The sequence below is a fragment of the Lepidochelys kempii genome, chromosome 2, assembly GCF_965140265.1.
Source record: "Lepidochelys kempii isolate rLepKem1 chromosome 2, rLepKem1.hap2, whole genome shotgun sequence".
NCBI classification, from domain to species: Eukaryota; Metazoa; Chordata; order Testudines; family Cheloniidae; genus Lepidochelys; species Lepidochelys kempii.
In genome coordinates this window covers 80,735,033-80,759,658 of record NC_133257.1, presented here as the reverse complement: position 1 = coordinate 80,759,658, position 24,626 = coordinate 80,735,033, and the positions used below count along the sequence as shown (strand labels likewise).

General features: G+C 40.5%; 1 protein-coding gene across 5 annotated transcripts in view; it reads right to left on the bottom strand.

The window, feature by feature from the left end:
• The window catches only part of ZNF521 (zinc finger protein 521), a 269,245-nt gene that overhangs the window by 222,881 nt on the left and 21,738 nt on the right, over positions 1–24,626 (bottom strand). For 4 of the 5 annotated variants that reach the window (XM_073331350.1, XM_073331352.1, XM_073331353.1 and 1 more), the window contains one exon: positions 22,930–23,109. The exons of the other annotated variant lie outside the window; for it this stretch is intronic. In XM_073331350.1, the coding sequence (XP_073187451.1) occupies positions 22,930–23,109 (180 nt within the window). The remainder of the gene's footprint in view (positions 1–22,929; positions 23,110–24,626) is intronic. 5 annotated transcript variants of the gene reach the window in all.

Below are 24,626 nucleotides of genomic sequence, written 5' to 3'. Positions count from 1 at the left end.
ACCTTGAGGGCACGCCACAAGACTCACCTGTAATCCAAGGGACAATACATTGGAAATGGCTTGTCCCGGTGACAGGATGAGATGGAAACCATTTTGGCACCGGAATAACTATATGGAAATCTGCTTTTCAGTTCTGTTTGATTTTGAAAAATAAGAGTCTGTAATAGTTCTAATCTATGTATCATGGCTTGATCATGGATACGGATGGCTGATAAACCTGATGAGTTAAATTATTATTACTGCATTGTCCCCACATTTTGCTTTGATTCTCCAGTGGTTTGAGTTCCTATACAACCCATTTTCTATTCTATGCCCACAAAGGACATCAGTGACAAAGTGCAAGATGATAATGAAAACTGTGACATCACTGAAGAAACAGGACACATTCCCCTCTCTTTTTCCCTGCATGGGACCTCCTCTCCAATAGGAAGTTGGGGGCATTTAAGCTTCATATTACTTAAATAAAAACAATTTAAAAACAAAGAGATGTGCTGATTATTATCTGTTTGCTGCATGTGTTAATTTTTTTTTAAAAAAAATAGCATTTTGGTTTTTCAATGCCCAAAACTTGGTACTCAGGCATGTAGTGCCTTCCTTCATTGACATTTTCCTTCAGCACCATCTTGCCCAACAGCAGATGGTTCTTTTGGTTATAGCCCAGGAAGAAGCACAAAGCACAAAGACTTAAACTATAGAATGATCAAAACAATGGGACAAATCAGGAACACGGTCTTAAAAGAAAGAGAGAACTTTTTGTGAAAGTTCACTGAAAACACTTTTTACCTGAACAGTTAAATTCTGGCCTGAAGTGTTTCAAGTGTATGAATTCTCAGCCTGGGAGCAATTTATTTAGGATAGTTGATATCACTTAGAGGATGAAAGGCTGGTAGTTTGGATGTGCTTTTACACTCTAACCATTCACAAAAAGAAAGTTTAATTTTGAAACCCATATCTGTCTGTTATGCAATATGAACTAGGCCTTTTTTAATTTGGGTTTTAGACACCTGACTGATTTAGATTAGAAAAGCAGTAATAGCAGCCATAATGAATAACCATTTATTCGTGCATTAACACTAACTAATGCAGTATTATGCACACTATGAAAGCCAGATTGTGATTCGTAACCGTGTGGGTACAAACGTTTGTGTGTGTGGCTGGGGGATATGCAAGAAGCCATTCTCAAGTCCAGACACAACTGCAATTCTGAGTTTCTCTTGAGAGTGGGTGTGGGTCCTGATTATTACCTTCCATGCCGTTCCCACATGCACCAGCCAGCAGAGCTGGCGAAGGAGACTGGAGGAGCAAACTGCACCCCTTGAAAGGGTGGGACAGAGGTAGACCCCTCCAATGTATGCCTCTGAAATGCGCAACTAATGAAAGAACAGTTAAACTCCTGTATTGCAAAGAAAGCATTGTAACAGCACCAGAACATGCCATGGTTGAGATTCTTGTAATACGCAGCACACACTTGTACTATGTCCATTTGTACAGTCAGAACAAAACCCACCTAATCTGGTTAATATGTATCTCAATGGCTTGGCTAGAGCCATTGCAATGTCACGCGGCGTAAGTTTTACATACCCATGATAGCTCACATAATTTGTTTTCCCCTGTACATAGATTTTAAAAGAAAATTAAAAACTATTAACCCCAACCTTTCAAAACCGGGAGGGGTTTCCTGCCTATTTAACGGCCTTTTAAGTCAAAGGGACTCAAGAAGTTAAATCCCTGTGCAACTGCTGGAAAGTTTACATCTCCAGGGCTGACTAGTTTCACTTGTCATCCCATATTTAAGTTACTTTTGTGACTAGGTACCACAGTATCATCTTCAGAATGTCCTGCAATGAAGAGAGATTTAGTCTGGAAATCATACATGGTTAGGTGTTAGCGTGGGATGTAGCAGACCAAAGTTCAATCCAAGCTTTGCCACAGAATGCCTGTGTGACCTTGGGCAAGTCATTTAGTTTCTCTGTGTCCCACCTCCCCATCTGTAAAATGAGGATAATAGTACTTCCTACCTCACGGGGGTGCTGTGAGGATAAATACATTAAAGACTCAGATACTATGGTCATGGGGACCATACCTAACAGAGCAAGATGTTGAGAGACAGACTTTCATATTCCAATGAATAGTGCAGAAAAATTCGAAGTTACCAATTTAAAAAAAAATGTATGTCTGTCTTTGCATGAAAATACTGAAGCTACTAATTATCTGCATGAAGTACAGGGTTTCAACTGTAAGTAATTAGCTATGAAAAGCTATGGCAATTTTTCTAATTCATCCACTGTCACCTGGTCCCCCTCCACATTCACCCATGCATTCTATGAACCCCTTTAGTGGTGCTGTAGCTTTGCTTTTCAGGATCAGTAATTTTAAATGGCTTAAAATCTACTCATGGTTTAACAATGGAAGAACTGAATGGACTTCAAATCCATTTTCTTCATGACGGAGCAATGGTTTGTGTTAATTTTCCTGTCAGTAATCAAGCAGAAAAATATCCCGAGTTGTTTCTTTTAATATACCTCAGAAATGACAAAACCTCCTTTCATTCAGGAATTTCTGAAAGGATGGGAGTCAGGGTGGTGTATGGTCATTATATTTTAATTAAGGCTAGGATGTAGTCACGGGTATTTTTAGTAAAAGTCATGGACAGGTCATGGGCACTAAACAAAAATTCACAGCCTGTGACCTGTCCATGACTTTTACAATACAGTAACTCCTCACTTAAAGTCGTCCTGGTTAATGTTGTTTCATTGTTACGTTGCTGATCAGTTAGAGAGCATGCTCGTTTAAAGTTGTGCAATGCTCCCTTATAACGTTGTTTGGCAGCCGCCTGCGTTGTCCACTGCTTGCAGGAAGAGCAGCCCATTGCAGCTAGCTGGTGAGGGCTTGGAACCCGGGTGGACTGGCAGCCCCCACATCAGCTCCCCTCTCCTCTAAGTTCCTTGTGCAGCAGCCGCCCAGCAGGCTATCAATTGCCGGCAGTTCAGCTGTCCCTCCCCCCACTGCCATGCGCTGCTCCTGCCCCCCGCCTTGGAGCTGCTCCCGGGAGCCTCCCGCTTGCTATGCGGGTGGGGGGGGCTGAGGAGAGGGGGGTTAATGTCAGGGTGTCCCCCTCCCCCTGCTCCTGCCCCCCACTTACCCCTTCTCCATATAGGGCAGGATGGGAACACGACAGGGCTCAGGACAGAGGGAGCTTGCTGGCAGCAGCTGCTGTCTCAACTTCCTGATCTACTTAAAAAGGCAGTGTACTTAGAGTGGTGTCAGCGTACTTAAAGGGGCAACGCGCATCTCTCTCGCGCGCGCACAGAGTGTGTCTCTCTGTCTGCCATGTTGTTTCCCCTCCCTCCATTCGTGCTGCCTTGTAGAGTGTGAGACTACATTAAACAGCAATGTGTTAACCCTTGAGGGCTCAGCCGAATGCTAGTTCATCACTTATCAGTAAGGCATTCCCTGGGAAATATCCCATCCTCTTCCACCCTCTAACTTCAACCAAGCTTCACAATCATCATTGCTGTGTACAGTATTAAATTGTTTAAAACTTATACTGTGTGTGTGTGTGTGTGTATATATATACAATTTTTTGTCTGGTGAAAAAATTTCCCTGGAACCTAACCCCCCCATTTACATTAATTCTTATGGGGAATCTAGATTCGCTTTACATCATTTCGCTTAAAGTCGCATGTTTCAGGAACATAACTACAACATTAAGCGAGGAGTCAAAGTATAAATACCCCTGACAAAAACTTAGCAGCTCCTGGGGCCCCAGGCGCTGGTGCTCTGGGGGTCCCAGGGGACGAGAGCTAGCCCCTGCATTGGCCACAGGGGCTGACTGCCCCAAGCCTCCCCTGCTCCAGGGCCCCAGAGACTTCTGCAACCTCTGAGACAGAATCACAGCCTTCACTATAATATTAGTCCTAAGGGTGGGGTGACATTTTCTAAAAAGACTGGATATCAAAGTACACAATTCAACTAAGCTAAAACAAGGGGCCTACTGGAAAGATTGTCAGGTTTTTCAGGGAAAACATGATGTTTTGGTGAGAGTGGAATGGGAAAGTAACACACTGCACATGTATTTATTTATCAGTTGTATCTGGTAATCCCTTCTACCATCCTCCCAGCATTAGATTCATTAACGGAGATGTTAGTCTCAACATAAATTGTAGGAAGAGATCTATTCAGCTCACACCATACAGGGCATCATTTTGGTTTAGTATCTGAACATATTAATTTTCCAAAGGGTAGAAGTTAGCCCTTAATTTGTAACAGTCCTCTCACTATGCCCACAGAGGAGCACTAACCAAGTCATTTTTTATGTATATCATTAGGCACTGACCGGTCATTTTAATGTAACAGAAAAAAAGGCACAATGGATTCAGAAAGAAACAGGTCAGTTCATGTATACTCATCTTCATTAATAGACCAATTTCAAGCATGTCCAAATTGACAGATTATGTTATAAAGTTTAAAGCCTGTGAAATTCAACACCCTTTCCTCCACACCAGGTTATTTACTTTATTCATTTTTGGAATATTTTATAGTTTTTGTAATTTTGTAATTCTTTCTCTGGGAGAGAATGAGTGCATTATAATAAAGTATACAAAGTTGAAGAATAAAATAAACTTTGTGATCAAGATTATAAATGAAGTTGAGAATTATTTTGTTACAATCAGCTCAGGAAATTTTCCCACAATCAGTCCCAGAAAAACAGGGGTGATTGTGAAAATACCAAGATAGGTAGCAATCCTAGAATTGCCACCTATGCTCCTGCTTCCTGCATATAATGCAATCAAATATGGCCCAGCAGAAGCTGTACAGTGAAACTCACTAGGATATTCTCAGCTTCATTCTGCCATTGTTGCTGAAGTATCTATTACAGTGATAATAGGACTATCCTGGAAATCTTAAAGGGACAGAAGGACCAGAAAGAGTAGGATACTGAGGCACACTGGAGGAGGGAGAGAAGAGGCAAAAGGAGAGAAGCAATAAAGGTGGGGAGAACTTCAGAGCAGTGCACTTAGTTCACATCACAGGGAAATATATGCATCCCTCCCCAGCCAGAGGAAGAGACAATCATGGTGACATCTGGCCCTGTTTTGGTAGGAAAGAGATTGGAAGGGAGGAAAGAACATTCCAGCAGAAAAACTCACCAAAAGAATGGGAAATATAAATATGAGGGAGAGAAAAGCAGAAACTGTGCATGTGAGAGAAAAACAGACATAGGTTTTACACACTTATTATTTCTTCTCAAGAAAAAACAAAGACAATCACAGAAACCTAGGGCTGTAAGAAACCTCAAGAGGTCATCTAGTCCAGCCCCCTATACTGAGGCAAGACCAAGTATACCTAGACCATACCTGACAGGTGTTCTTAAAACCGGTTCTTAAAAACCTCCAATGACAGGGATTTCACAACCTCCCTTCGAATCCTATTCCAGTGCTTAACTATCCTAAAAATGAAAGAGTGTGAGACAGGGAGGAAGAGAAGATTTAAATTTAAGAAGAAACACTGAATTTTTCCACTTCCTCCTCTTCAGTCTTACTCTATTTGAAATAGCATTTGGAGTTGTAGTAGAGGAAGATATCTCACACACACACACACACACACAGCCTGCATTACAGGGTTAACACTACAGACTATATTTCACTTCTTCAGCAGGAGTTGTTTAGACATTTTAATAAATGCAGAATATTTGGGGGTGATGAAGATTGTTGAAAGTGCAGTGATCCATCTCACAGGAGAATCTCTAATCTGACTAATTTTAGTCACAGAACTATCCCATGAGTATCTGAACTCAATAGATGAAATCCTGGCCCCAATGCAGTCATTGGTAAAAACACTCATCAACTTCAATGGAGCCAGGATTTCATCAAATAGGTTTGGGAAAATACAAGGAAAATATGCTATCCAGTAGATTACACAGATTTTGACTAAAGGAAAAACTGTCCTGTAATATAAAATACTCCAATTCCCAACATCACAAAGAAGAACAAATGCTACAATATGTTCAAAGTGACTTAAATATGTTTTAAAAGAATAATTAGAAATCATACAGAGAGCCAAGTTTTGACACACTGATGTAGTATAGGCCGATGGAAAAGTGACTTTACATTTGAATATACAAGAAAGACTGGAGATTTTTCAACTTTTTATAAAAAAACTCACCTTTGTTAATATAAAACTACTATTTAATTAAACAAAAATTCTAATGGTTAAACAGAGGTTTTATTTTAACAATATTAAAGATTTTCCACACCCATGCTGAACTCCATGTTTGTTAGAAAAAGGTAAATCAGCAGCTGCCTTCCTGCTTCTCTCTTCATTGCTTTTACAGCTTAGGTAGAGGGTTGCAAAATGCTCAAAAACCTGACCCTTCTCCAGCTTCCCCCACATGAGTCACCCAACCCTCTTCCAGTCATTTGACTGGACTTCCTGCTGGGATGCAGTAAAACAAATGAGAGATACCAGTTCTATTCACAGTTAGGGAGGTAATAAGAGTGACAGATAATTCTATTAAATTTTTAATGAACATCCATATATTACATATACTGATAAAGTGCCAATACACTATATTAATTTAAACAGATGTGCTTCTTTAGTATACATTTTAAAAGACATTTGAAGAAGCCCATCTCTTCCATGCATGCCATAGAAATATTTTAAAGAGTTAGGGGAAAAAAGTCAAAATTTAACAAGGAATAGAAAGTTCACAAGTGAATGTCCCCCAATTCATTCTGCATGAATTAATACATTATATAAAACTCATACTTGATTCATTCTTTTGCTTTTTTAAGAAAAAAGTTATGAACAAGAATTATTATATATTTTACTTACGTATTTCTCCATAAATACAGCTACTATCAAAGAGGGGTTTGTTTGTTTTTTACTACATTACAAGAAGTTCGTCTGAACAAAAAACGTTATGGAAAAAATTCCATTCTTTCATATTGTTAAGCCAATATCCCAAATCCCCCATCAAGTTTGATCTTTTTGAAACAGTATTAGTGGTTCACCTTTTCTAATTTGGTTCTATTTTCCATTATAATTCTCAGTTCTACTATCTCATCTAGATACACCCAAGCGTTTCCAGAAACTTACCCCAAAAAAACCCAAACCTCACATTTATACAGACAAATTCTCATGTTTGGTCAGTAAAATTTAACTAAAATAACCTTTTCAGTCCACAAACTTTAGTTCCAATGTTGCCTGCTATCACACTAACTGTGTTAAAGGGACTGCTGTCCCCATAAATTCCCTGGGTTTATTCTACAATGCACATAGGAGATACAACCCCTTTAAACTTCAAGGTGTTCCCATCACAGCATGGAGGAAGAAAGATTCAGAGATTGTGGAATAATCATCTCCAATCGATCAATTTCCCCCTGAAGGTAAAACTGAAAAAAAAATAAAAAGTTGAACAGTTCCAACTCGTCTGCTTTAAGGGAAGATACCCCCAGGGCGTATAGTAGAATGATCCCCATCTCCTTCTCCTGATGCTTATTAAGAGGTCATAGATTTCACTTACATTACAGTATTCCCAAATGATATCCCCAGCTAAGGGCTTGACCTCTCACTACAAATACATAGATACAGAATTAGCAGCATGAAGAGTCTACATTTAAAACAAAACAGTCTTCTTCAACTATCAGCCATTTCGGAATGGTACTAGCAACTTGCCACAAATATATGTAACGTATCTTGAGTCATGCTGAATACACTCAATCATTTTCAGCTTTAGCATAACTGAGTGCAGCTTCTGATGTTAACAGGAGTTAAACCCCTTTCAAACTAGGGCATAATTTAGCTAGTCCATTATGTTTAAAGATTACATTACGTTTTCCTAATTCAGGTATTTAAAACAGACATACCTGTTCTAAGAAAATATATGGTACAGCTCAGAACAATTTGTATGATCTCAACACACTCAATTGTTCTTGTAGAAAGAGGGTGCATAAGATAAGCACCATGCTTTTCCTTTGTATCAAGCCAACCCATTACTACAACTGTTCCAACTACTGTAACTTCTTTTACAGTAAGAAAGCAAAGCAAGGTTTCAGAGTAACAGCCGTGTTAGTCTGTATTCGTAAAAAGAAAAGGAGTACTTGTGGCACCTTAGAGACTAAATTTATTTGAGCATAAGCTTTCGTGAGCTGCAGCTCACTTCATCAGATGCATACTGTGGAAAAAGTATGCACAGTATGTATCCGATGAAGTGAGCTGTAGGTCACGAAAGCTTATACTCAAATAAATTGGTTAGTCTCTAAGGTGCCACAAGTACTCCTTTTCTTAAAGCAAAGCAAGCGTTTCAGAACCACCAGGTATAAGTAAGTTACCCCAATACCATGTGGGCAAGCAGTGTGTGTTTTTAGTCACCTTTCCCCTCCAAGAACACTCACATCCATAAAGTGTTTCCCAGACACAGACCTGAAACTTCAAATCACAAAATGGGTCTTACACAGACAGTGCACTAACATGAAACACCATCTTATCATCCATACGGCTTTACATTCTGCACTTATTTTATAAACAATATGAATTAAGGTTCTTTTAAAACTATATTAAGCAAAATATTTAAAGAGGTTTGAGTGTTTTATTAAAATTGTAGATTGAAAGCCACATGTAACATATGCTGAACATATACTGTAAATAATGATAATCTGTTATACCTCCCATTCAGTTCATTTGTAAATGGTCATTAAAGCAAGCACCAAATAATAAAACAGCAAGTATTTTAAGAAAATAATTTTAGTTAATGCAGAAAATTCACAACCTAAAAAACTAAACTGTCATGGAAACAAGATTATTTTTATTATAGAACATATTATAAACATTCCAATATAATAGAGACTTATGTAGTAAAAAACAGTTACCCAGTAACTGTGGTTCTTCGAGATGTTGTAGTCAGTGTGGCTCTTATTGTGCATGCGCATAAAATGGGCATGAGATCAGGGTTGGGGGGGGTTGGTTTTTTGGGGAGGGGAGTTTAAACTAGCTGTGTCCATTGGGGCTATATATGTACCCTGTGCCTCCTTGTACTCTCTTATGAGGGCACAGAGGGAAGAGATGCTAAAACCCTCCTTCAGTTCCCTTGTAATACAAAGCCCAATAGCTAGGATCTTCAAAAACTGTGGATGGAGGGCAGGTCGTGGGATCCATGCTAACATTCTGAAGAACCGTTGACACAACAACAAGAACAGTTAATCAAGTACGCATCTGTGTGAATCCCACTGCAGGTGACTGGCAAGCAGCATCCTGTCAGGATGATGGGAATAAGGAGTTCTAGCTTCATCAGTCAAACACTGATTGTAGTATTGATCTCCTGAATTCGGCATCAGCTCTGCCAGCTAAGTACAATGTATCACTGACAAAAGTCAGTTGGTTATTCCACACTGCTGCCTTGCAAATCTCAGAAATTGGCACGTTTCTGACGCAGGTAGATAAGGTCATTTGAACTGTGGTGAAGTGAGTCTTGATGTTCAAGGGAGAAATGCACCAGCCAAATAACACAAAGATACACCGTCTTACCAAATTTCAATATCCTCGGAGGAGATGGCTTTCACTTCAGAATGCCTGGAAAGGACTATAAATAGATTGGGACAACAGTATGAACAATCTGGTTCCATCAATGCAATAAAACAAAGTCCTGAATACATCTAGTATGTGATTTCTTTTCTTCTGGCTTTGGGAAGGAGATAGGCAGGCTGGCTGGCTGGTTTAGATGAAATTCCAAAACCACCTCTAGAATGAACTTCAGGGTGATGTCACAACACCACCTTTCCCTATGGAATGTTGTATAGGGAGGCTTGACCATAAGTGCTTGAAGCAATTGCCACTAGGAAAACTGTCTTAATGGTGAGATGGTTCAGGGAGTAGTTTGACAGAGGTTCAAATGGAGCATAAGTCTCAGAAAGACTAGGCTGAGGTCCCAGGTAGTACATTGTGACTGGTGGGTAAGTGTGTAGTAGCCCTTTGAGAAATTTCAATACTGCTGGGTGAGAAGACTAAAACATGACTGTACAGGCAGAACGCAAGCTGAAACCGATGAGTAGTGGACCTTAATAAAATTTAATGAGAGGCCATTCTGTTTTAAATGCCATACGTAGTTGAGAATCAAAGTTACCAAGGCTCTGACCAGGTCTAGACCATTTTGGGCTGTCCATGTTGAGAACCTTTTCCACTGAGGCAAATACATTCTTCTGAAGATATTTTCCTGCTCTGTATCAGGATTTTCTGGACCTGTAGGGAGTAGTCTCTGTCTACAGTATTCAACCAGCCAACAGCCATGCCATCACGTGCACCAACTTCATGTCTGGATGCCATATCTGGACACACTGTTGAGAGATCATGTCTGGGCAGTCTGGAAGTTGGACTAGAGACTGGATGGACATTTGTAGTAGGTCTACCAGCCAAACCTGCCTCAGCTAGTATGGAGCTATGAGAGTGATAGTGGCTTTGTCACCTTTGACGGGACCAGGAGGTTCTGTGAAAGGACATACATGAAGGCTTTAGGACCACTGCAGAAGGAAGGCATCTGATTATGACCCAGACTCATACCCACTCTAGAATAAGAGTTCTACAACTTGACATTAACATTAGTGGCAAGCAGGGCCCAGCAATGGAGGAATACTGTCTCTATGATGGACAGTATACAGCAATCACTCGAGTGGTGACCAACTGTCTGCTCAGCAAGTCTACCAGGTTGTTGCTGACACCCAGGAATGAAGAGCTGTGGGGATTATTCCACCTCAATGACATCACATCCAGAGCTTGATGGTTTCCAGGCAGAGGGAAGATGAGCATGTGCCTCCTTATCTGTTTATCTAGTGCATCACAGAGATTTTATCTACCAAGATCTACATTGTGGAGTTTTGAAGAACAGGAGGAAGACCACACAGGCTAGCCTGATGTCTCTGAGCTCCAGGACATTGATGTGGAGCCCCATATCCTCTGGGGACCAAGTCTCTTGCATTTGTAGGTGGTCCAAATGGGCTTCCCTACATGATGTATCTATGATTAAAGTCTTTGGTGGGGAAGGACTAGAGAATGGTATCCCTTTATGCATGTTTCCAGATTCTTTCCACCAACTCAGTTTTGTAACAAATGAAAGTGAAACCATCACCTTCTGAGACTTTATTGCCAGAAGGGACTTTCATGATCATCTAATCTGATCTCCTACATATTGCAGGCCAAAGAACCTCACCCACTCACTCCTGTAATAGATCCATAACCTCTGGCTGATTTACTGAAGTCCTCAAATCATGATTTAAAAGATTTCAGGTTACAGAGAATCCACCATTTACAAGTTTAAAACTGCAAGTGCCCCATGCTGCAGAGGAAGACAAAAAAACCCAGGGTCTCTGCCAGTCTGACCCAGGGGAAAATTCCTTCCCAATCCCAGATATGGCAATCAGTTGGACCCTGAGCCTGTGGGCAACACCCACCAACCAGACAACTGTAGTACTTTGAAGGCTCTGTAGTAACTCAAAGCCCTCCCCATCTAGTGCCCATCCAGCGATTTGAGATATTTGCTGTTATTAGTCGCAGATTGCCTACATGCCACTGTAGGCAATCTCATTATATCATCCTCTCCATAAATTTATCAAGCTCAGTCTTGAAGGCAGTTAGGTTTTTTCCCCCACTGCTCCCCTTGGAAGGTTGATGCAGAACTTCACTCCTCTAATACAAACCTTCATCGAATTTCAAGCCTAAACTTGTTGATGGCCAGTTTATACACATTTGTTCTTTTATCCACATTGGCGCTTAATTTAAATAACTCTTCTCCCTCCCTGGTATTTATCCCTTTGATGTTTTTATAGAGAGCAATCCTATTTCCTCTCAGCCTTCTTTTGGTTAAGCTAAACAAGCCAAGTTCTTTGAGTTGCCTCTCAAAAGGTAAGTTTTCCATTCCTCAGATCATCCTAGCAGCCCTTCTCTGCACCTGTTCCAGTTTGAATTAATCTTTCTTAAAAATGGGAGACCAGAACTGAACACAGTATTCCAGACGATATCTCACCAGTACCTTGTATAATGCTACTAACACTTCCCTGTCTCTACTGGAAATACCTCGCCTGATGCATCCTAGGACTGCATTAGTCTTTTTCGCAGCCACATCACATTGGTGGCTCATAGGCATCCTACGATCAACCAATACACCCAGATCCTTCTTCTCCTCCATCACTTCCAACGGATACGTCCCCAACTTATAGCAAAAATTCTTGCCGTTAGTCCCTAAATGCATGACCTTGCACTTTGCACTATTAAATTTCATCCCATTTCTATTACTACATTTTACAAAGTAGTCCAAATTATCTTATATGATATTTCAGTCCTCTACCATATTCGCAGTACCTCCCAACTTTATCAGCAGCAAATTTTATTAGCACACACTCACTTTTTGTGCCAAGGTCAGTAATAAAAATGTTAAATAAGATTTGTCCAAAGACCAATCCCTGAGGATTTCCACTAATAATCTCCCTCCAGCCTGACATTTCACCTTTCAGTATGACCCACTGTAGTCTTCCCTTTAACCAGTTCCTTATCCATCTTTCAATTCTCATATTAATCCCCATCTTCTCCAATTTAAGTAATAATTTCCCATATGGAACTGTATCAAATGCCTTACTGAAATCTAGGTAGATTAGATCTATTGCATTTCCTTTGTCTAAAAAAACAGTAATCTTCTCAACGAAGGAGATTGGGTTGATCTGGCATGATCTATCTTTTGAAAAACTATGTTGTATTTTATCTCAATTAGCTCTATGTCCTTAACTCCTTTCCCTTTCAAAATTTTTCCAAGACCTTGCAAACAAGTGAGGTCAAACTAACAGGCCTGTAGTTTCCTGGATCACTTTATTCCCCCTTCCTCAAAAATAGGAACTATATTAGCAATTCTCCAGTCATACGGTACAATCCCAGAGTTTACAGATTCATTAAAAATCCTTACTACTGGGCTTGTAATTTCATATGCCAGTTTCTTTAATATTCTTGGCTGGAGATTATCTGGGCCCCCTGATTTAGTGCCATTAAACTGTTTGAGTTTGACCTCCTCCTCAGATATGGTAATTTCTACCTCCATATCATTCCCATTAGCCACCCTGCCACTATCTCTAAGCTCTTCATTAGCCTTATTAAAAACTAAGACAAAGTATTTGTTTAGGTGTGGGACCATGCACAGATTATCTCTATCCCATCCTCAGTGGTTAGCAGTCCCACTTCTTGTTTTCTTTTTATTTATATGGCTATAGAATGTTTTATTATATTTTAATTCCCTTTGCAAGGTCCAACTCTACTTGGCTTTTGGCAGATCTCACTTTATCCCTACACTTTCTGACCTCCAAGAGGTAGCTTTCCTTGCTGATCCATCCCATCTTCCATTGCTTGTAGGCTTTCTGCTGTCTCTTAATCACCTGTTTGAAATGGTTGCTCATCCAGCTTGGTCTGCAAACCTTCCCTATGAATTTTTCCCCTTGCTTGGGATGCAGGCTTCAGATACTTTAATTCCAAGTTGCAAAAACTAATTCCAAGCCTTCACACATTCAGATCCTTGAGTTCTTTGGTCCAGTCAGCCTTCCCTAACGAATTCCCTGAACATTTTAAAGTTAGCCCTTTTGAAAGGACCCTAGTTGCAGATCTATTTTTGTTTAGTCTTCCATTTAGTTTAAACTGAATTAGATCATGATCACACGTACCAAGGTTGTCCCCTACAACCAGTTCTTTTACGAAGTCCTCACTACTCATAAATACCGAATCAAAAATGGCATCACATCTTGTTGGTTAAGTGACTATTTGGTGAAGAAATCCGTCAGCTATCACATCCAGGAAAATCTGGGCCCTACTACAGTAAGAGAGGTGTAATTCAGCACTTTACAAACCAGAAAGCTCTAGAAACCAGCACATCTTCAATCTAGTAACTGGGACCAATGCCAAAGCTAACCAGAATCGATGCCAATGCTATTTGGGACCAGAGTATTTCCAAGAGCAGTCGGACTATGCTCGAGTTAACCAAGAAGAGCCAAATGCTGTTCTTTCTATTTATATCTGCCATTGTGATCAGTTGGTTTATTACTTGGTGTATTGTCCTGTGTTTGTCGTAAAATATCAACGCCACCCTACCATTATGGCATTCAAAATACCAGCAAAAAGCAAAGGAAAGAAGCGTGAGACTTGTGTTGACATTAAAACAGAAAATAGATACTTGTAAACATCTTGAAAAAGGCAAGAATAGGAATGTTTTGATTCAAGAGTACAATGTTGGCTCGCCCATGATATACAGCATAAAGGCTCAGAAAGGACAATTGCTCAATTTTTTGCTAGTTGTGAGCCAAATAAAGCTGTTGATCAATGCCATACTCTGCATATGCCTAAATTAGAACAGCTAGACAGTATTTTATATTAATCGTTTTCATTGAAATGATCAGATGGTGAAGGATACTCCTTCACACCCAATCAGCAAACTTCATGAAAGTGAGATAGAAGAATGGGTTGAAGCTGACAAGGAGATTGAAGTGACACATACTCATACTGTTACTGATGCAGAAATAATAGAGAATGTTTTGAATCCTGAAAAGTCAAAGCACACTGATAAAGGCAGTGAAGGAGATGATTTTAGTGAAGAGGACAAAATAACACGGGGAAAAGCTGCTTCAGCTTTTGACGTAATAGTTAAATTTGCAAAAAGGCAGCCATGTTATACTGCCCAGGAGGTTATGCAATTGCACATTCTGCACTCTACTTTTATGCAAAAGAGGCAGAAGACAAGCAAGCAAGCTAATACCAGGAATTCATTCAAAAAAGCAGCTTCCAGGGTGTGTCATAGGATCAGTACAGATTCAGCCCAATCTCCTACACCTTCTACATCTACAATGATAATTGATGTTGATAATAATGACCCTGAGGAACTGCAAGATCCTGAAGTGTCTTCTGAATCATCAAAGAAAGATTAAATTATGTTCAGTATAGTTTTTGTGTTAAATGTATTTTTAGTGATCTGGGTGTACGCTATGCACTGCCTATAGTGATATACAGTGTCATAAAATAACCTACTGTATAGAAAACTTTACTTGTATACTCCTAAATGCTTCAATAAACCAACCACTCTGCAATGCAGTACTAATACTAGATTGGTGAGTATCTGTATACTATTTTATACTTTATTCATTTTATTGTATTCTAATTCTTTGAAAATTGGCATTCCATTGGTAAGTATAACTCTTAGTTAACCTGAATTTTTTACTAACTGGCACCCCGGATTTCCCAAACCTGCCGATTAACAAAGCTTTTACTGTATTCTTAGTAGCACTTGTCCTCCAATCTATACCTGGAAAGCTAATGGCTCCCATAATCACACAATTGCCAGTAGTATTTATTTCATTAAAAACATTAAAGAGGTCTCTATGCTTACCCAAATCGGATCCTGGGGGTCTGCAGCATACCCCAAGCACTCTCCCAAGATAAATCTCTAGTAGCTTCTTCCCCAAAGTGATTTTGGCTCAAACAGACTCTGTCTTATCTATTCCATCACTTCTAATTTCTTTACTATCTACCTCGTAATCAATATACAGTGTTACTCCACCACCTTTGCCTTTATTTCAGTCTTTCCTGAACAGCACATACCCTTCAAACACCTGTACTCCAGTCATGACTACTATTCCATCTTGTTTCTGTTATCCCTATAATATCTGGTTTCATTTCCTGCACAAGTAGTTCTAGTTCCTCCATTTTGTTACTTCTTGCATTGGTGTACAAACATCTTAAGTGTTGCTGCTTGGCTTCTCCCACATTCCTCGCCCAAGTGGATACAGTCATTCTATTGCCAATATCACCTACCTGACTGTTAGCATCATTGGTATCAGCACCACCATTCCTTTTAAATGTCCATTCTTCTACCCACTGCTGCTCCTTTCCCCATTGCTGTATCCTTTTTGACTTGATTTTCCTCCCTCTCAGTGTTAAAAATCTGGTGCGGAGATTATATGAGCATCTCCCAACTGTCTCCTCCAAGTTTCTAGTTTAAAGCTCTTTTAATGAGTTGTGCCAGCCTCCATTCCAGAAGTCTATTTTCCTCCCTTCTCAGGTGGAGTCCATCCCATGAGAATGGTCCTCTGTCCATGAATGCCTCTGAGTAGTCAAACATCCCAAAGCCCTCCTTATAGCACCACTGCCTGAGCCATCTGTTGAGTATCATAATCTTGTCATAACCTTAATTCTCCTCCTCTCATCCCACTGAAGATCACCTGAGCCTCCAATTTCTTAAGCATCTTCTCTAGCTTGGCATAGTCTCCCTTGATATGTTCCAGTGAGAATCTAGCTGTATCACTTGTTCCCACATGAAGGACAAACAGTGGATTCTTTCCTGCTCCCATTAGAATTTTCTTCAGCCTCAGATCCACATCACATATCTTAGCTCCCAATAGACATCACACTCTTCTGTTCTCCAAATTAGCTCTGATGACAGGCCTGTCTAGTAGGGAGTCTCCAACCACACAGATCTGCCTTTTCCTGATGATGGTGTGATTCTCTGGCCTTCCTCCTATTCTTTCCGGCTGCGAGTCCTCTTGTCTTTCATTCCCTTTTGCAATCTTTGGCAAGTCGTCACGTGTCCTGCTGGGACTCTGAACTCCGCGTTTCTTATAGGACTTGCCGCTCTTCTCTTCTTCCTGGCCTTCCCACCTTCAGTTACTGCCTGTTGCACCCCTTCTTCATTCTCCAACTCAGCAAACCTGTTCATGAACTCTATTTCTCCTTCACTAGCTGGTCTTTTCCTCAGCCTGGTTCTTGTAGTCACATGCTTCCACTGGCCATTGTCCCCACCCAGCAGTTTATCCTCAGAATTCACCAGTCCAGCTTTCATCTGCAAGCCTTGACTTTTCCCTTCAGCCTCCTCTTGCCTTCCCTCCATCATCTGCTCGAATCCTCTTCGAAACTCAAACATAGTTTTGTTGCGGAACAGACTGACCTGAGCCAGAGCTGGAGTGGCTGCAACATCATCATACAACTAGCTGCTCCACATGCATCCATTCCATCATAATCAGGTTTGATTCTATCCTGTGCATCAGGAACCTGTTTTCAGGGAGGTACACTCTCACAGAACAGAGCTCCTATGAGCTCTATCATCAGTAATAGGATCCAAGATGATTTTTCGTAGTTCACTAGGAGGCCTAGCTGAGTTAATAGGAAGAGGGCATATTTCAAGCGTGCTGAGCATCACAGTGCCTAACATTTAGGTGCCTAGAAAATCACTGTGATTCACAAAGCCTGAGTTAGGCTGTGTCTACACCACCATTTTCAGCGCTAAAACTTTAGTCGTTCAGGGGTGTGAAAAAACACCCTCAGAGCGACAAAAGCTTTAGCGCTGCGCTCCCAGCAATAAAGCTACCACTGCTCGTTTGGGGTGGTTTTTTAAAAATTATCTCCAGGAGAGTTCTCCCCTCGCGATAAAGCATGTATACACTGCCCATGTCACAGCGCTGCCACGGCCACGCTGTAACGTGAGCAGTGTAGACATACCCTAAGGGATCCTTCTTTCCTCATTCATTGTACAGGAGTCTAGGTTCCCAAGGGTATGTCTACACTGCCCACGTTACAGCGCTGAAAGTGGCAACGTAGACACAGCCTTAGACTCTGATTCACGAAGCCAGCATGCTAGGCATGGCGCTGCCTAAGCCAGCCAATGGGCGATGCCAATTAAAGGGGTGTGTGCTAAACCCTGCCCCTCTCAGAGATAAACACCTACGTCCAGGCTGCAGGGAGGCACCTCTCTCTGCTAGCAATTCTCATCTGCAAAACCACTCCTGGAATTATGAGGTTTTAGCAAGAAACTGCAGGGGAGGGAGGCAGAGGAGGAGCTCTCTCATAACTTTTAGGCTCATGGTTAGGCTATTCACCTGGGATGTGGCAGACCCTGGTCCACCAAAGATGGAGAAGCATCTTAAACAGGGATCTGCTACCTCTCAGGTAAGTGCTCTAACCACTGGGCTATAGGATATTCTGATGTGAGCCTCCTTGAGTCTTTCCTGTGGAAGTTGTTCCACAGTGAATAAATAATTTAAGAGTCACTGGAGTAGGGGGTCTAGATTTTGGATCTCCCACATCCTGGGTAAGAGCTCTAACCACCAGATGCTCATGCTTGTGCGCTCTCTCTCTCTCTCTCCCCCAAATGACACAATATCCAATAGCCCAGTGGGTGACAGGCAGCTCTTCAATACCAGGAACATGTTCAGCAGTGATATGCATATCTCTATAGTATACATGAAGCCCTTGGACTGGTGTCAGGCTTCTCATTCTGTGACTCTCAGTGCTGAGGGACTCAGTGCTCAGACAATAGGCATCAAGGTCTTGCACACAGCGGCCTTTACTGATGTTAAGGTGGTTGGGGCCTACATCACTGGTGCCTACTCTACATGCATCCTCCTTCACTTCTTTCCAGTGCCCAATCCCAGAGTGAAGAGTGCCCAAGGGAGTGCCAGCTAACACTAGTTTATCCAGCCTTACTGTACTCCTTACTTTTGAGTCCAAAAGTCATCCACATGGATTGCCCAAGAAGAGCTGAGCTGAGTGTTCCTCTGTGGGTCCTGGTGGAGAAGGACTTACCACACAGAAAACTTATTTGGGATGTGGTTCTCTAGGCTGTATCCACCCTTGACAAAAATAGTTCCATCACAAGACAGGCATAGTTTGAACCCTGAGGAATTGGATTCTGATGTAAATTGTGGCGACTGGCTCAAAGTGCCTTATCCCACTGTACAGGTCATTGTACTGGGGAACTGATCAGTTTGGTGGTAAGAGATCTTCACCAAATAGGTTGGAAGAGATTTAAAGGAACCAATGTAGGGTTTCTGAAGAGAATTGTGGGGCAGACACTGGCTGGGTTCCATCTCCCTGCTCGGGCATTAAGAGGGAACTGAGGGAGGGCTGTGGCTGCCCCATCCATTTTGGCCCTGCATGGAAACATGATGCATGTGTGATCTTGGACACTGGTATTCAAAAAATCCTATCTCATGTACACGAGGCACATTTGCACCTTACAGGGGGCTCCACACAAACACACCTAAAGAATCACCTCATAATCAACGACAATGCTACCAGGATTCTTTGTCTGATATCACAGCTTTACTCAGAGAATGACAGCTTGCAAGTGATCCATGAGTTATTAAAAACACAACCTTGTGAGAAGAACAAAGTGAAGACCGTTAAGATCAGGAGAACTTCTCTATTAATACTATACCTTTATAACTCATATTTTCAGGAGACTAAGTTAACGTAGTTCAGTGTCTTACATACTGGTGAATACATAGCGTGAAAAATTCTGTCTTTTTTCCCTTAATCCATTATCTATATTCCAAGAACGTTTTAGGTGTGAACAATTAACGTGAATAAAACATCGGCTTTTTTCATATAAAATGTCAGCACAAAAAAAATTATGATAGGAAAAAAAATACTACTGCATGTCTCGTAAAGGGCCTGATCCATCACCCACTGAAGTCAACTGGAGTCTTTCCACTGACTTCAGTGGCATTGGAATCAGGCCCAAATTGAAAAGATCACAGCATACACATTAGGATAAAAGAGCAACTATCACCTCCTCCAGAAAGCAAGCGTAGAATTCAACCCCACCAACAATCTGTTGGATGGAAAGAACCAATTGTGGATAGCTTCTCTTCCCTTCCTTACATAACTTAGTGACAAAACAGCAATTCAGGATACTCAAGATTGAGCCTGCAAAGTAAAACTGATACTCCTCCAAGAATCACTAGCCTCAGTCCTACTTCTATTTCTGGAGAAGAGAACAGAAAGGAGATTTGACAAAGCAAGTTTATTGTGTTCATCCAGACTGGCATAGCAGTCTCAGTAGAAGAAAGCCAAAATTTTCTGACTTGGGTGCCTCAAGTTACAAGCTTAAATATAGATATAAGAACTGAAATCAGAATGACCTGGAGTGCTATCAGTTTGGTAGGCTCAACAGGAGGGTGAGCTAATCTCCTTGGGACAATGGCTCTCCCATTACCCTATAACAAACAACAAAGGCTCTGCTAAGAGGTGTCTCTCATACAAGAGTCACTGTTTTGCCTTCCTGCCTGTTTCCCCAACAACCCTGTTGATTTAACCCAGTATAGTCCCACATCAACCATCTGAACAGGGTCAAAATACAGTATTTATAAACTATTAAAAAGTAGCTCCATGTCCACTACAAGAGCACCTCCAAAGATCACTGAAATCCATGCAAGTTGCAGGTGCTCAGGCACTTTTGAAACACAAGAAATACTGATGTAGGAAACAGAATTTGGATTTAGGAGCTTAACTTGAGACACCCAAGTTTGAACACTATGGACAAACTGCTTGTAAAAGGGTCTATACAGCTCCTCAGTGCCTACTAGTTTCATAGACTTTCTTGAAAAAGACGACAAGCAGAGATAGAAATAGATGCTATTGGTTAGGAAGAACGGGGGCTGCTCAAAAAACTCAAACGTGGTTATATTTTTGTAATGAAGCTTTGATCCTGACCCTGCACCCACTGACATTGGTCACAGAGTTTTTCCACTAATTTAATTGTGAGTTGGGTAGAACTCTACAGATGCTAAAAACAAACACCATTTATTTCATGTGCATTATTACTATTGCTTTTATTACAGAGGTACTTGTCCAATAACAGTTTCTAACAAATATAGTAGAAATGAGCACAAAACACAAGAGTCAATACATTTCATGCCCTAGTTCTATAACATCTATACTATTCTTGGCCCAGGCACACAATTCCTATTAACAAGAACTTCTTTAATTTATTTTTAGGAGTTTTCTGAAGAGCCAAGGAATGGGAACCTCTTCCACTATACTGGTCATTTCCTCCATTTTTACTCTCTTATAAATATATACATGCAGATCATTGGTAATTTTATACAAAGGAGGGTTGGCTTCTTTGCCTACCTGGCACCCTATGAGCAAAAGCAGACAAAAGGATTTTGTTATTTTGAATCCTCTTGCTGCAACCCATTAACAACCATCCATTTTCTTGCAAGAGTGATATAGTTTGGAGTTTTTTTTCTTAAATGGGCTTAAATACCTCCCTTCAAAAACAAACTTTTTTTCTTTCAAATTGACTCATGCAGCAAACTCACTCTAGCCCTCATTTAGCATGGCACCATTTGCCTTTTAGCAAGGCCAAAGGTGATGTAGACCAGGAGCAGTGCTTGAGGACTTTTTCACTTCCCCAGCTATGGTGTGGAAGCACTGTTCAGTTCATGCTGCTTGCAATGTGAGCAGAAAACCTATTGCATGGGAGAAATCACAGGACTGCATGGGATAGAGAACGAATTGGGGAAAAGAAGCAAGAAAGGGGTAGGGCAGGCACCAGAATAAGCGGGAAAGCAGGGTAAGAATAAGGGGGATTTGAGGCAGGAAAGGGGGCATGGAGGAGGAAATTTTTGTTGCGGGACTGGGGAAAACCAGTAAGAGTGAGGAAGGGCAAAAGAAGATAGAACAGAAGAGGTAACAAAAGAGGAGGAGACAGAAAAATAATAATACACCAGAATAAGATAAAATAGAGAAAAGCCATTCGGCCAGAAACAGTGCCTCACCAGTCACAGACAGGAGACATTGCCTCAAGTCGGGCCAATTCAAGTACTAAGAACTTGCAGGTGTGATTAGGAAAGGACTGAATCGCCTAAATTTAAGACAGAACAATATTTAAACAAGAAATGGCAAGGAAAGAGAGAGAAAAGATAAAACATATCTCCTGATATTACAAATACTTCCACATTCCATCATAGTTTCATCCTCCACAACCTAGGTTTGGGATTAAAATCCTTCAACAAATTCAGTTTCTTCCCTTGACATTTCTTCTGCTTCCGCCTACTCCCTATTCCGTCTGTCTCCTTTCTCCACTTCATTCTGAATCAGCTGCAGTGCCATTTATTATCTGTCTATACTACTGGAAGCCTTTTTGGACTCCAGTGGGTTAACAGGTAAATGAAAACACACGCACACACACACACACACACTTTCAATAAAACGGTTAATATATGGGACTGGCTTCCTGCACACACAAAATTATAATCATGCAAAGCCTGCCCCATGATAGCTGTATCGTATAACAACTGAATTTCATCTCTTAATAGTTCAAACTAATTTACTATTTAATGGAAAGAAAATGCCCTTCCCCTGACATTCAGTCTATTTTGACCTGTGTATCATCCATCATAATAGTTTGTAAGCCTAAAAACAAAACTACTTCAATAAGATTTCCATAGGAGCAAATGTGTCACCTATGAAGATCTCACTGGATGAACAGGGCCCAAGTCTTTAGACTGCTGCTGCTTTGCCCACAAATTAAATGACTCAAGCTAGTCACAAGTCCATTTACCCAGCTGTGTTTGTGAGAAGTTAACAGTGTCCAATATGCATTCAATTCTGCCACTTAATGTTTGCATTTTTATTTATAGTCTACCAATTTGCTGTTATTCCCCTCAACCTCCATTTATTGATCACTGTCTGCTCATTTGTTGTAACAGCTAAGAACAAAGAAGTATAAGATCCCGATCTATAGCCCACCATTGTATGAATTCATCCATTATCCAACTGCAGTCAAACCTGTTTACCAGCATCGTCGGTTGACATATTTTTTTTTAATTTAAGTCAAAAGGCATGTAAAACTGTATGCTATAAGTCTGGAAAACAGAGTAGTAGCCAGGCCCTCTGAAAGCTAAAGCACAGTTTAAATCAGGTGTGAATGCATTAATTATCCAATCTGAATAAAATTTATGGTGCACCAGTTCACAGCATAACTTTACCACGGAATTAATGATGGGCATCACCTAAGGCTTAAGCATTCAAGTGTAGGAGTAAAACAACTTGGGGGAGGGAGATGAATCTGAAGAAAAAAACTGGAATCAGAAATAGAACAGTGCAATAAGCCACAAAGCGATAAGTATTGTTTACCTGTCAGTTGACATTGATTAATCTTGTGTTCTGTGATATCACTCAGTGATTCAAACACCTGGAGGCAGCTGTCACAGCTGTGCACAGCTTCTTCCTCTAACTCCTCCCCTTCTTCTGGCCTTTTCTTACAATCTATCACCTCTCCATCTTCTGCCTTGTCTTCTAGTTTACAGTTAGCATCTGAAAGAAAATCAAGACTGTGACCTCAGGGCTTTTAAGAACAGATCCTTTTAAAACTCAGATTGGTTCTTGTTGTTACCAAGAAGCAGAAATACATTTGGCATGAGCCTGCTGCACAGGAGAAACACACTTTACATTTTATTGCTAAATAAGCAGAGGAAACCTCTTTCCTTAACTTTTTTTCTATTCTTGATGATGAAAGAAATTTTCCCTCTACCTTAACTAAACAGCACTCTCCCCCTTTCAAACAACTCTCCCATACTTCAGTGTTAACTTTATCAATTTTTTCACAGCTTATCCAGGGGCTTTGATCACAATAAGAAAGGAAATATTACCTTTACAATTAAACAGTGTTCAATGAAAATTAAAAAAAAAAAAAAAAACAATGAGTTTAGGAGAGTTTCTTTTCACAGTTAACTGTAGTATTTCACAGGAAATTACCAGAATTAAATAAAAGATTAAAATAAACTGAACTGATTAACATACTGATGAAATTGTTCTGTATTTCATAAGCCAGTCTTAATATTCTATCACCCTATTACTTGATGTAGAACAATATTACAGAAAAAACTATGCTTTGGGTTAAAGTTATATGTATGTGCTTTAACTTGGATACAATTTAACTAAAGAATAAGCTGGATGGATTCCTTGTTTTGCCAGATCACGGGAAGCTGGAAACTAACTGTTATAAATTGTAACTACTCCACAAGGACACCTTTCTCTTGTTTGGGATAACAAGTGTTTTGAGGATCACTGGGACAAGCTAGTCCTAACCCCAAAATAGCAGGCATGATCCCACTATCAAGTTCTAAGTTAAATGTGTCAGGTGATCTCAGCCAAATCCCTTGAGCACAGTAGGAACCATACAATTCATTGCACTACCTCAGCTCTGTAAATGACTAATGCTGGAATGAGGTTAAATGAAGAGTAATTTAGGTTGACTTTTCTTCTTTTGAGGTAGAGTACACTGTGGTGCCTTAACTATTCCTGACTTTTTGCCCATTTTACTAAGCGTTTCCCCCAAAGACAGAAATAAAACAATCTGTCTTCTCCAATAAAGCAAACTGGCAGTTTACTTTTGTTCTTCTCAGGAACCACAATACAACAAATGCGTGTAGGAACCCACACATTTTACTACTTTTTTCCATATGGACAGCCTCATCTGCTTTTCAGACATTTGAGAACGCTTCACTTTATGCAGCTGGAATAAGTCACCTGAGAAAATGAATTCTTAATAAAAACACAGAGAAAGAAGTACAGTTAGGACCTAATCCTTTTCCGTCTGCTACAAAAGCCATCATCACCACTCCTCCATGATGAGATGCCTGCAATGGTACAGTTGCCACAAATACCAACCATTCCCTACATCTGCCACAATTGTCATGGCTCTTACCATCTCCCTGAAACCTGCAATAAACACTGCTGCCCTTCAAATCATTTACCAACGACAGAGGATACTTATGCATAAACCAGAAATGAAACAGACCTGTCGTTAAGTAAGCTTCCTCACACTATGT